Raw genomic sequence first — 14,817 nt, 5'->3', positions numbered from 1 at the left:
ACGTTTAGAATATTAGATAAAGTGGAATTTTTTCTTCCACTAAGCCTATTTTAGTTACTTCCTAAAGTAGTGGCTTATTTTGGTCACTTTTATGTTTTTGTGGCTTATTTAGGTTCCCAGTCCAGTATAATAGGTTGCCCCATTATCCACAACAATTTTCTCATCAAAAATAACTTTTTGTCACTTGAACATTTTCACTATAATGTAACGTTACATGAAATTATAGTAAACTTAAATGTTATATAGTAATATGTTATTATAGAGAATGACGGTAATAAAAAGAATCTACTTTACGATTAAACTTTTTTATCAGGACGTTGATTGCCACATACTTTTTGATATCGGTAGCTTATAGTATATATAACATGACAATCGGTCCCAAAGAGACTTCAATATTTTAGTGAAATGTTATTATATATGATTGTTGTTACTATACATGAAATATTCCACACCCTCTCAGCTAAATTAATAATAGTTATTTGACGATTTTATCTAGCATAAATTAATATATAGATTCCACGTAACGTTATGTCAATATTTGTTGTCTCGGGAAACAAAAATATTATTATGTATGATTATTGTTACTATACACAAAATATTCCACACCCTGTCGCATAAATTAATATTAGTTATGTGACGATTTTAGCTAGAATAAATTAACATATAAATTCCACGTAACGTAATATATCAGTATTTATTGTCTCGGGAAACAAAAAAGGTGGTCCTGGCGGGGCTCGAACCCGCGACCTTCGGCTCATAAGACCAACGCTCTAACCAACTGAGCTACAGGACCAGTGATAGCTATATTAATTACGTTTTCTATATATCTAAGATAGACCATACTTGGATCTTAACTGTAATAATTATTAATAATGCTTTAAACTTTAGTTTAAATCCAAGAATGAGGTGAAAGGAATATAATTAGTTATCCAATTGGGTAGAAAATTCACTTATAACCTGTTTGACTCAGCTTCTGAAAATCTAAAGCTAGCGTACACTCATTTTAGAGGTTGAAGGTGTTTGATTAAGCTTTGGAGTTTTAAATTAAAAATTTGTGTATATCTAGTGAATTTTTAACACATATATAAGGTTTGAATTAAAACTATTGAGTTTTATCAAAATCATAATTCAAAGCGTATGATTTTCCTGCACGATACATATTCAAATCAGTTAGACTAATAAACTTTGTATATCGAATGATTACACCAAAGTAATAATAATTTTTGAAATGTAATACCAAAGATTTTATGAATCAAATGTGAACGTTATCTTTGATTCAAAAACTTTTAAACAATAAAAAAAATCTATCGAGTCTCGCCGTGTTCAATGTGAGTATTCATCTTGTCGTGTTATAACGTTTACTAGTGACGATTTTTACAATAATTTTTTTTTATAAAAAAGTTAAGAAATATTCAAAATGTACTGATATCATTGGAATGATTTTGAAAAATCTAAATTTAGTTATAATGTCTAGAAAGTTTCACCAAAGTCCAATGCGACTTCTCACCTTATCATGTTCTAACTTCTATTGTTGACGATTCTTACATAACGTTTTAAAAGAATATAAAACATTAACCGAACAATACTGATATGATTGGAATGATTTTGAAAAATCTAATTTTAGTTATAATGTCTTGAGAGTCTCGCCTAAATTCAATACGAGTACTCATCTATAACGTTCTAACTTCTACTAATAACGACTCTTACATAAATTTTTTTCAAAGATAATCGAAAAGTAATCGATTTGCATTGATATTACAGTAATGATTTTGAAAATTTTAATTTTAGTTATATAGATAGAGTAATCAAAATATTGGTATGATACAAATTTCATAAAAGAATCAGATGAACCAAACCATGCATATCCCTAGGTTCTACAATTTTAAAAAACCTTAATCTACTTACATAACGTCCTAACTTCTACTAGTGATTCTTATCAAAACATTTTTTTAAAAAAAATAATCCTAAATTAATCCAATTGTATCGATATCGAAGAAAAACCTATATGATAGGTGGTTTTGATAGTCTAATTTTTCGTTATAAAAAATATAATGAATCTATGCTTATTTTCAACTCCGCGAAGCAATAAAAAAATGATGGTCCAACCAACGATAACCTTGACATCTCATAGCGGTGTGACTTGGGATGGGAACTGGTCTTTGATGGCCAGAGCGGCCATCATTTGGGAGCGCTGCTCTGTTAAGCCAGCCACAATGAGGAGCAAACCCGCAGGGGTTGCCCCTCCTCCCACTGTGAAACTCCTCTTTTGGGAGCTAGACAGGTCTAAATCCTTGAAGGAGATGACTTTGAGTACACACTACTATTAACCGGTAGTACGCATACTACACCACAAATCCGCCTTCTATGAACCAAACCAAACCGCACTATTTGTGTCAAAGGCCGTAACGAATTGGTTGTCCCAATCATCTTATTGCTCCCACTCGGGTTACAAGCTCACGTTACTAAGCTCAGCAATATGCATTTTCTAGTTGAGGTCTTATAGAATGGATGTAATGGTCTTCTACTACCGATGTGGGACAGGAGATTGATGATTACTGAGGAATTAATTGGACTAGTGTTTGAGTTGAGCTTTTCTTGCAAGGAAAAATTTATAGTATAGCAATTAAGGGTGTGTTCGTCATCCAGCATGGAGGAAAATATTTTTCTCGAAATTGTTTTTCAATTTTTTCATGTTCGATTGGTTATAATTGTTGGAAAAAAAATTTAGAAACTCTCACCAAAACACCACTGTAGCCCTATCGTGATTTGTGACCACCCCAATATTTAGAGACTTTGTCCAAAAGTCCAATACGAGTATTCATCTTATCACGTTCTAACTTTTACTATTGACGACTCTTACATAACGTTTTAAAGAAACTATAGAAAATTAACCGAACTATATACTAATATGATTTGAATGATTTTAGAAAGTTTAATTTAGTATTAATGTCTAGAGAGTCTTGCCAAAGTCTAATACTAGTACATAAGTACTCATGTTATCACTTTCTAACTTCTACTACTGACGACTCTTACAGAATATTTTTTAAAAATGTATCGAAAATTAACCATAATGTATCAATATGATTGAACTGATTTTGGAATGTGTAATTTCCTAATGTTCAGAAAGTCTCACCAAAATCCAAAATGAGTACTCATCTACGTCACTACAGTGTATCGATATTGAAGAGAAACATATATGAATGGAATGATTTTGGAACTCTAATTTTTAATTATACAAAATAAAATAATCGAAAAACTGTTATTGATACGAATTTTATAAAATAACTAATCAAACCGAACCATTGCAATCCTTAATTAAAAAGATGATGGTTCAAATCAATGACATCCCTAACATCATTGACAATCCAATACGAGTATTCATCTTATTACGTCCCAACTTCTACTAGTAACGAGTACTCTTACATAACATTTTAAAAAAATTATCGAAAAGTAATTGAACTGGATCAATATGTCTGTAATGATTTTGAAAATTTTAATTTTAGTTACATAAAATAGAGAAATCAAAATATTGATATGATACAAATTTTATTAAAGAATCAGTCGAACCAAACCATGCATTCCCCTAGGTTCTACGATAAAAAAAAACCCTAATCTACTTGCACAACGTCCTAACTTCTATTAGTGTTTCTTACCTTTTTTTTAAAAAAAAAATAGCCTAAATTAACCAAACTGTATCGATATCGAAGACAAACCTATATGATTTGAATGGTTTTGGAAGTCTAATTTTTAGTTATACAAAATATAATGAATCTATCCTTATTTTTAATTCCCGAAGTATTTCGTTTACTACTATGACACCCCATATTAGGTTCACAAAGTATTTAGTTGATTACAATGACATATCAATTTAGGTTTTATAACAAAAAATAAAAAGATTATGGTCCAACCAACGATAACCTTGACACTTATAGTGGTGTGTGTGACTTGGCATTGTGCGGAACCAAATGCACTATTCGCGTCAAAGGGTCTTTACAAAATTGGTTGTCCAAATCGACTTATTGCTCCCACTCAGGTTACAAGCTCACATTACAAGGCTCAACAATATGTATTGTCTAGTTGAGGTCTTATAAAATGGATGTATTGGTCTTCTACTACCGATGTGGGACAGGAGATTGATAATTAGTGAATAATTAATCGGACTAATGTTTGAGTTATGAGTTTCTCATTACACCTTTTGTTGCATGTGAAAAAACTTGTAGTATAGTAATTAAGGGTGCGTTCGTCATCCAATATGGAGGAAACTATTTTTCTGGAAATCGTTTTCAATTTTTTCATATTCGATTGGTTATAATTGTTTGGAAAACAATTTTAAAAACTCTCGCCAAAACACCCATGTACCCCTATACTGACCACCCCAATGTTTAGAGACTCGAGCCAAAAGTTCAATACGAGTATTCATCTTATCACGTTCTAACTTTTACTATTGACAATTCTTACATAGCATTTTAAATAAAATATAGAAAATTAACTGAAGAATATATATAGATATTATTGGAATGATTTTAGAAAGTCTACTTTAGTATTAATCTCTAGAGAATCTTGCCAAAGTCTAATACTAGTACAGTATAGTACTCATGTTATCACTTTTTAACTTCTCCTAGTGACGATTCCTACTTAATACTTTTTTAAAAAGTGTCGAAAACTAGCCATAATGTACCGATATGATTGAACTGATTTGGGAAAGTGTAATTTCACTAATATTCAGAGAGTCTCGCCAAAATCCAAGTTACCGTATTCATAGTGTATCGATATTGAAGAAAAACCTATATGAATGTTAATCTTATAAAATAACTAATCAAACCAAACCAAACCATTACAATCCTAAAAAGATGATGGTCCAAACCAATTGACAACCATCTATTATTATCTAGAGCGGTTTGACTTTGGGACTGTTCTTCGAACAAGCCTCAAACTTCGGCCATTGGGTGGGAGCGCTTAGCCCCCCGTGGTTGGGGGGGCGAGTACCCGATTTCCAATTCAGTGTCGGGAACTCAACTCTCACTGTTATGTCAGCTCCCGGGGAGGGCTGCTCTGTTAAGTCAGTGGCCAGGCAGATCACCTGACCACCACTCCCCAGGAGAGATCACAACGTCCGATTCCGAAGAATTGGTTGTCCCAATCATCTTATTGCTCCCACTTAGGTTACAAGCTCAAGTTACTAAGCTCAGCAATGTGTTTTGTCTAGTTGAGATCTTATAAAAAGACTCTATTGATTTTCTGTCACCGATGTGGGACAGGAGATTGATAATTAGTGAATGAATTAATTGGACTAGTGTTCGAGTTATGAGCTTCTAATTACAACTTTTGTTGCATGTAAAAAACTTGTAGTATAGTAATTAAGGGTGGGTGTTTTCGTCGTTCGAGAAAAACAATTTTCAATTTTTTCACATTTGGTTGGTTAAAACTATTGGAAAATAAGTTCCCTCAAAATAAGGAAAAGATTTTTTTTTTTTATGAAAATAAGGGAAAACAATTTTCACAAATTATATTACACGGTGATTGTATCCTCCTATGAGTCCCAATTAACCCTGTAAACAGAACTCACCCCTGCCCTCCCCTATCCCCACCACCGCAATGTTTACAGACGACTCTCGCCAAAAGTCTAATACGAATACTCATCTTATCACGTTCTAACTTCTACTAGTGACTATATATCCTTATTCTCTCGTCAAAACCTCAACACGAGTACTCATCTTATCAATCACATTCAAACTTCTACTAGTACTATATAACATAACTATAAAAACTTCAACTAGTTACTACATAATGGACCTATAAAAAGATGATCATCCAACCAACGAAAGCCTGACAAATCTAGTAGCACGCTACCTGGTTGGGCACTGGTTTCTGGTCTTGACAGCACTTCTGGCCCATCAAACGGGGAAACTGCTCTGTTAAGCCAGCCCATCTTATCACGTTCAAACTTCTACTAGTAACTATTATAACGGAACTATAAAAAGATGATGGTTCAACCAACGAAAGCCTGACAAATTTAGTAGCACAGCAACCTGGCCGGCACTGTTTTCTGGTCTTGACAGCACTTCTGGGCTATCAAACGGGAACACTGCAACCCAGGAAGTGCTCCTTGGCACCGTAGACTCTGCTAAAACCTCAAACACGAGTACTCATCTTATCACGTTTAATTCAAACTTCTATTATAAAAGATGATGGTCCAACCAACGTAAGCCTGACAAATCTAGTAAGCACGCTACCTGGCCGGCACTGGTCTCTGGTCTTGACAGCACTTCTGGGCTATCAAACGGGGAGCGCTGCTCTGTTAAGTCAGCCCAGGAGGTGCACCTCTTGGCACCTCATCTACTCCCACTCTACGTCAACTCCTTCTCTAAAGGATTGACACACAGTATTATTACTGCTGGAATAATACTGCTTACCACCAAGAAACCAACCAAATCAACACACACTAAATCTGTCAAATGGCTTTAATTGATTGTCCCAATCACCTTATTGCTCCCACTTGGGTTACAAGCTTAAGTAACTAAGCTCAGCAATATTTGTTGTTTAGTTAAGTTCTTATAAAATGAATGAATTTGTCTTCTCCCATCGATGTGGGACAAAAGATAGTATAATAGTCTATAGGAATAAACAAAGATTTGGACATTTGGACAGCAATAATGGAATTGAGTTAGTTTGAATCTTGATGTAGCTGGCCGGAAGTGTCACCGGAAACGGAAAGAGGATTCTGAGTTTTTTCATATTGTAATACTTGAGAGTCTGAGATTACGAGATGTAACTGTATTGATAGTGAATGAGTGAAAATCAGATGTCTTTACAACAAGAATAAGGTAAGACATTCTTTATATGCTTTCATAAAATCTACGTATTAATTGCTCATTATTGTTGCTGAGTAATGACTGACAAGAATCTTGATCTGACTCTTTTACAACGATTGAACTTCTTGAACTCATCTTGTGTAGTCATTGTCTCATGTTTGATCCCTTATTTACACAACTTAACGGGGTGTTGTTATGACAATGATCTTCTATTTATAGCTAATATCAAGTAACAAAATCCAGCAAATCATGCTTTCATAAAAAATATTAATCGCTCATTATTGGAGTAATGATTGATAAAAATCTCAGACGATCTTCTGCAACAACGTGAACATATCAAACCCATTTTTTTCTGGTCATTGTCTCATATTTGATCCCTTATTTTTTATTTATGAACTCGATCTTCTAATATCAACGATCCGAATTAACCACAAACAAGGTTACGATTCTTCGATCACATATAATAATTAAACTTGGTATTGCCTTTGTTGACTCATATTTATAGGATGATTTTAGACTTATTCACTAACATGAAAAATCAATCATGTTATTATTTAGTATAAACGTGGAATCTTTTATAATACCAATTACACCAAACATAAAGGACAAATTATGTAATTTTCTTGAGTCACAATAGACATTCGAAAGAAAAATAATAGTCCAAAAATTAAATAAATCAAAAGGGCATTTTCAAAGTAAGAAAATAGAGGGGGTGCATGTGGGGTGCGTGGGGGAAGGTTAGGTATAACCAAAGTCAAATTTACAACGAACATAAAGGTCAAAGGAACAATTATGTTATTTTTTTCTCTATTTTTAGTAATATGTTTTGGGCTCCGATTAAATTGATTTAAGTTAGAAAATCTAGAAAGAAACTTTTAAATATAAGGACTCAAGAATGTTCTTGATGATACTAGAGTTAATTTAAACATGTTATCAATCGGAGAATCCTCATAGTAAGTTGGATTAAGATAAAATCGAAAAAGGGTAATTCTTAGAAATGAAAATAAAGGTATATATGCTCTAATTGTAGAGCTTCCCTAGCAACATGAATTTTTGCTCGCGATTCAACTAGACTACATATCTGAATTGAATGAAATTTTAGAGTAATCATATTAGCCGATAGATGTATGAAATTTTTGTGTATTGAATGATTGGGTTCGGACTACTTCTCTTCCCCTTCACTCTCTTTTATTTTACCTAATATTAACCTTGAGACAACTTTATTATCAAAACTTGAACTCGTAACGTATTTATTACCCCGCCACAATCTTTTTTAAAGCCAAAAAGAAAAAGAATTGGAGAAAGTGATGGTACAACCTTGAGATGCACAAGCCAAATTAGTACACAAAAAAACAAAAAGTTTACTTTTTTTATCACATTCTTTTCTTGCTATTTCTGTTCTGTGCATTTCTCAGGTTTTCTTGCTTACTGGAAGTTACAAAAGTAGCATATTCTGTTGAGAATTCTTGGAATATTCCGGCGACCCAGATAAGATTCCGGCGAAACTTTGTGATATCCGGCCAGCCGGCCACCATTTCAGATTCTAGGAGTTTTATTAGAAACTGAAAATGGGGTCTAAGTGGAGTGTTAGATGAACAAAAGTAGCATAGTCTGTTGAGAGTTCTTGGAATATTCCGGCGACCCAGATCAGATTCCTGTGGAACTTTGTGTTATCCGGTCACCATTTTATATTCTGGGAGTTTTATTGGAAACTGAAAATAGAGTCTAAGTAGAGTGTTTGCGTGTGGGGGTGGAGGTGGGTTGGGGGGGGGGGTCAAAGAAGGTTGTGGTTGTTTAAAAATCTAATCTTTTTGGAAAATTTTATGTGATTTTGGGCAAATGATGGTGAATATATTGTGAAGACAGATTCCATGGGTTCTTGCCAGAGTATTGAAGAAGGCAAAACAGGACAAAGACCAGAGAGTAAGTCAGGTATTGGTTTTCTTTTTGCCAGAGTGTTAGGATAGAAGATTAGTAGATAGTAGTGTGTTGTCTCGTTATCCGTCCATATTAGTAGGCGTAGTATTGCTCCTGTAGTTTCCTTGTAGTTCCATTTGTGTTAGTGTTCCTATATGTTGGTTATTGTAGATTGTTATTTTGCTGTAGTTATTGTTCAGAATGCTTCGTTATGCTTTCACTTCCGTTATTTTTTTTCTTGCTATCCATCCATACTAGTAGGTGTAGTATTGCTCCTGTAGTTTCCTTGTAGTTCGATTTGTGTTAGTGTTACTATATGGTGGTTATTGTAGTCTGGTTATTTTGCTGTAGTTATTGTTCAGAATGCTTCGTTATGCTTTTCACTTTGGTTAGTTGTTTTTTTGGAGCCGAGGGTCTATTGGAAACAACCTCTCCACCTTGCATACACGCTAGCCTCTCCATACTCCACTTTGTGAAACTACATTGGATATGTTGTTGTAATCTTCTTTTCATATAAATTTTGTAATTTGACAATCGGAAACTATTTAATGTCCTGGACTAAACCAATTTTGGGTGTCAATGACATATGGTATAGTTACTATCTTAATGTCAATCTGATGTGTGTTGCCTGTGATGTTACTGAGTGAATTTTTTAAGTAGTTCAAGTGTTACTGGTGTTAGTAGGACTAGTAATGGCACTATATGAAGTCTTTTAATTGCAGAAAATGTAAAAGTTTGGCTCACTGTATGAATGAGATTGGCAAAATCTGCTATAATGGTTGATTATAGAGTTACTTTGGACTCCTTTTTTTGCATTTTTATTGAGTGACTATTGATCTAATCTCGTCATCCTTCACTCTTGTGCTAAAGCTCTCTGACCACAAGTTGCTATTCCTTTCTTTTTCGAAAGAGTAGATGCTTATCTCCTCAATTCATCAAGATATCAAGTTGACATCTCAATCATAATCCTGTAGTTGGTAATGGCCTTGGCGAATGACTTGCCACGCTACCATTGATTAGTTTGGTACTGATATTGAAGTCTATAACTATGGATAAAGATTCAACTTTTTTTTTGCGGAATAATAACTATTAGTTGACTGAGGCTTTCTCGAAGATCACTTTACCTAGGCATTTAGGCATGCAGGGCTTTTAGAGCGTGAATTTTAATGAAGATAGGCACAAATGGAAAAAAAAATACAAATATGTATGTGTAGTCCAAGACTAATAATTATAATCATGGCTGACAAACATTTGAACAAAGATATTGAAAAAAAGTTGTGACAAAGTGAAATATCAATTTGCACCCAAGGGTGTGGCCTAGTGGTCAATGAAGTGGTTGAGAACCATGAAGTCTTTGGTTCAATTCCCAGCGGAGACAAAAAAATACTAGGTGATTATTCCCATCTGGTGTGCGGTCATCAAAAAAAGAAAGAAGTGAAATATCAATTGTTCACTGTTATCTCTTTAGGATTACCCTCATTGACTTAAGGCTTAAGCACACCTTTGACAACACTGGTTTTGAAACGTAGGAACTCCAAAAGTAACACATTACTGATAAAAACATTACTTTGCTTGCTGTGTGAGAATCAAAAGTTATTTTGTTTTATGTCATGATTCTTTTACTCGCAGTTGTCCATGGAGTTGGTTCATATCCTACCAAGAGAAATCCTGTAAGTCAACCGAAGTTAAAAACACCTGAGGGGCATGACTCTAGACGTAGAAGCAGCATTGTGGTAATACCTGAAACTGTCGAAGACCTGCAGCAGAATCCAGGGATTAGTGATCTTGATATCTTCAAGTATGAAGAAATGAAAATGGCTACGAAACACTTTCGACCGAAACAGGTTCTCGGAGAGGGTGGATTTGGTATCGTCTACAAAGGAGTTATCGATGAACATGTCAGGCCGGGATACAAGACCACTTATGTTGCCATTAAGGAGCTCGATCCAGAAGGTCTTCAGGGTGATAGAGAATGGCTGGTAGGTACTTTGGCCTTTTGTCTGGTTAACAACCATAATCATTTCCCTCCCTTTAGACTCAGGTTTGCATTGTTGTGGAGTTTAAACATGGCATTCTATCTTGAATAATGTCACTAGAATGTCTGATTATTTGAAATTCTGTTACATACCGTTTGGAGTGTACTTGAAAGAGTCACTGGCTTCTCTCTCTCCTTCTTTACCATCTTCCCTCCAGCCAACCATGCCCCAGAAGCAAGTAACGAAGGAAAGATGGTCAGAGAGAGAGAAGAAAGTGTACCTTGTAATGAACTCGCAACGCCTGATATACGACCAATAACAAGATAGGTTCGCCAGTTCAGGGGCAGATTCCTCACTCACACTTCATTTCAGAGCTGGAGCATAAGATTTCCTTGATTGTGAGCTCGTCTTCCAGTTTCTGTGATATAAACATATAGTGCCACATTTTCAAATAATTTAAAGGTTTTCAACCTTAAAATTATGTCGTCTAATGGAAGTAATTTCACAATAATCTCCATATGAATTAATATCCACATCTTGTGCAAAAAGGTGACTGAACTGCCAGTGTATTTTCTGAATCATATTGTGACCTGATTTGCCAGAATAAGTTTTTATTCAAACGATAAGTCGCTGCAAAAGTTTGCGATGAATATGCTAGGGAAGTTGCAAGACTTTGTTGCTCTTAATGGATATCAGCTTCTTATTTTAACTCCTTTCTATTGCAGGCAGAGATGAACTATTTGGGGCAACTTCGACATCCAAATCTAGTGAAGCTGATCGGATATTGTTGTGAGGATGACCATAGACTACTGGTTTATGAGTATATGGAATCTGGTAGCCTGGAGAAGCACCTTTTTCCAAGTGAGTACTCAATATCAATGGGAGTCCATCTTGGTAAAGGTGAAACTAATCTCGATTCGCGTAAAAGTGAATGAAACAAATACTCGCGGATTTAGTTCCTACACGTCCAATATGGACTTATAATTCTGACCATTTTCTGCTGTTTGCATTAGTTCATATTATCATTGATTTTCTGCTGTTTGCATTAGTTCACACTGTCATATGAAGCAGTTGCACATATCCAAGTTATGTCACAAACAATAATTAAAACATAAGAAGGTATTCTTTTGTCCGAGCCTTCGTAAAAGAGATCATAATAACTAGTTCTCTTTCTATAGTTTTTTTCTATCTCATTGACATCATGTACTTTAGGAATGTGTGCTACTCTAACATGGTCAAGGAGAATGAAAGTTGCTCTGGATGCCGCGAAAGGGCTTGCTTTTCTTCATGGAGCTGAAATGCCGGTAATATATAGGGACTTCAAGACCTCAAACATTTTGTTAGATGTGGTGAGACGTTATTTTGCTTATGTATATTATTTCCCTTGAAGGAGCTCGCTACTTTATATAATTATTATTATGTTAGAGTTCTTTGCGAGTTTCAATATCCGTCTTTGTTTGGATTTGGATCTGCAGGATTTTAATGCAAAGCTTTCTGACTTTGGACTTGCAAAAGATGGGCCAATGGGAGATCAGACTCACGTATCGACTCGTGTTATGGGTACTTATGGTTATGCCGCTCCAGAGTATGTCATGACTGGTGAGTATAGCATCACCTTGTTGCCAAATATTACACTAGGTAGTTTTTATGTTTCAGTAGGTACGTCTCGTACAGTGCTATCTTAATTAGACTCACTAAGAAGGATAGTCAAACGCGTTTTATATCACAATGATCTTCAACCTTGTCGAGCATATGCCTGTCTTTTGAAAATCCACATTTAATTGTCCTATACCTACGTATTCGCTATCTGTCTAATAACAAGAACTGCATACAAATGAAGTACCATAAAAAAGGGGAATGTTTTCCATCATAAACTGAATACATTGTCTCTATCTTCTTTCTGCAGCCAAATGCCTAACGCCCTTCGTATAATCCTCTTCATTTCTGCAAGTTGATTTCTCATATGGTCGCTCAACTAATAGTTATTATCTCGTAAAGTCACCTGAAATCAAGAAGAAAGGCGACTTTATGAGATAATAACTGTTAGTTGAGTGATCATCGAGAAATCAACCCTCATTTTTGTTTATGGCTTGTGATTCTTCTGTTAATTTTTGTGAAGCAATCACTGTTACTAAGACGTAAAATTGAAATATGCCAGGACATTTAACAGCCAGAAGTGACGTTTATGCTTATGGGGTTGTTTTGCTTGAGATGCTCATTGGAAGGAGAGCAATCGACAAGACTAGGCCTAGCCAGGAATACAACCTTGTAGAGTGGGCACGTCCGCTCCTGAATCATAACAAGAAGCTCTTTAAGATACTCGATCCTAGACTCAAAGGACAATACTCGTCTAAAACTGTCGTAAAGGTTGCTAGTCTTGCCTATCAATGCCTCAGCCAAAACCCGAAAGGAAGGCCAGTTATGAGTCAAGTAGTTGAAATTCTTGAAGCCCTTCAAGTACCACAAGGCAAAGATTGAAATAGTTTGTATAAAATCTATCTACTTATTCTGTATCTATTTTAGTTTCTTGTCTAGCTATCGTTCATAGTTTTGCTACAGATGATACGTGGGGAATCTTGTTATGACAGTTCTCCTTCTAATGACCGGCGTATCTATTTTAGTTTCTTGTCTAGCTACCGTTCATAGTTTTGCTACAGATGATATGTGGGGAATCTTGTTATGACCGTTCTTCCTTCTAATGACCGGCGTATCCATTTTAGTTTCTTGTCTAGCTATCGTTCATAGTTTTGCCACAGATGATATGTGAGGAATCTTGTTATTGCAGTTCTTCCTTCTAATGACCGATGTATCTATGATTCTTCTCATTTTGTGTAGAAGGGCAAAAATGAAGAAATAATTCTAATGGATTGATGTAGAGCTTATCCATAAAAAATGTTTGATTGAATTTTACTATCTTTGAAAAATCAAATTATTGTATTTGGAAGTATCAAATAATACCCAATTTAATTTCTTGGCACACTATAATGTTCACAACAAAGATTATAATTGAACCTTAATAAACATTCTCATAGCTAAGACAATTATTAACATGGATTGAGACATTTTTTTTAATATTATAATTTCTGCCTACGTGTCACCGTCTCTTCATATTCTAACACAAGACTTCTCTTCAGACTTAGATTTTTCTAGCTATTATACGGCATAGATAGATCCACCCGTCTTCGTTTTCCCTAATGATTATTGAATATCAAAAATAATTATTAAAAAAAAAGGTTAAAGAAAGGGATAGTGCAATCAAGAAGTGGTCACAAACCATCAAAGCAGTTCACTAATTTGTATATATCATATATTAATTACGTAATTAAGAAGTGGTCACAAATCATGTATCAAATTTATGTATAATTAAATAATTATACCACACCCGATAACTAGTTAGAAAGTAAGTTATTCATGTATAAAATTATTACGACGTTTAATTTGCCACTTAAAAATTTACATTACTAATAATGCATAAGTTATGAAGAGTAACAACGGAATAGTTAATTCTCATATCATCAATATGTATATAATTAATATCTACATAATTGATACACGTATAATTTTAACCGACTAAAAAAATCCCCTAAATTATCATTACATGGGAGAAAAATTGATACCATTCGATCATATTAATATAGGAAATTAAAACGTCTATCTGTGTCCAACTATTTTTTTTACAATTTTTTTTTTTTTTAATGAAACAAGATATTTTAACGGACGATAAATATAGTACTATATTATATATTTTTTTGGTGCTAAATCATTGATGGCCCCTTAAAACCTTGACTATGATGTTTGCCATAATTATTGCATGTCAAAGTCTGATAAAAAAAATATTTTTTTCTTATAATATAAGTGTGACACCTAGGTTAAAAAACAATAAAAAGACATTTAAGCTGAAACAAATATAATATTTGAATTAAAGTTATATATTAATTAGGCCGAACACATAATTGAAAATTTAGCTAGTTCTGCATTTGAATTTAAATGATGAGTCGAAATTATAATCAAACATAACGCTCGCTTAATGAGCTTACTTTATGATCAATTTCATATCATACTATGCACATATTATTAATATAATTATTTAGATTAAATTTGTATATCGAGAA

The 14,817-nt window shown here is 34.2% G+C and overlaps 1 protein-coding gene and 1 non-coding gene across 2 annotated transcripts; one reads left to right on the top strand and one right to left on the bottom strand.

Annotated features, from left to right (window-relative positions):
• Positions 1-719: 719 nt before the first annotated feature.
• TRNAI-UAU (transfer RNA isoleucine (anticodon UAU)) lies at positions 720-793 on the bottom strand. The gene has a single exon. It is a non-coding gene; the product is annotated as a tRNA-Ile (tRNA).
• A 7,470-nt stretch (positions 794-8,263) lies between these two features.
• LOC125811980 (probable serine/threonine-protein kinase PBL17) lies at positions 8,264-13,213 on the top strand. The gene is made up of 6 exons (XM_049491529.1): positions 8,264-8,744; positions 10,359-10,708; positions 11,431-11,566; positions 11,918-12,054; positions 12,181-12,304; positions 12,864-13,213. Exons 1-6 carry the CDS (start codon positions 8,684-8,686, stop codon positions 13,181-13,183), a joined length of 1,128 nt encoding a protein of 375 aa, XP_049347486.1. The 5' UTR covers positions 8,264-8,683; the 3' UTR covers positions 13,184-13,213.
• The last annotated feature ends 1,604 nt before the right edge of the window (positions 13,214-14,817 follow it).

This window comes from Solanum verrucosum, unplaced genomic scaffold, assembly GCF_900185275.1.
Source record: "Solanum verrucosum unplaced genomic scaffold, falcon-dt-bn FXZP01000238.1, whole genome shotgun sequence".
NCBI classification, from domain to species: Eukaryota; Viridiplantae; Streptophyta; class Magnoliopsida; order Solanales; family Solanaceae; genus Solanum; species Solanum verrucosum.
This window is presented reverse-complemented; position numbering and strand designations above follow the sequence as displayed.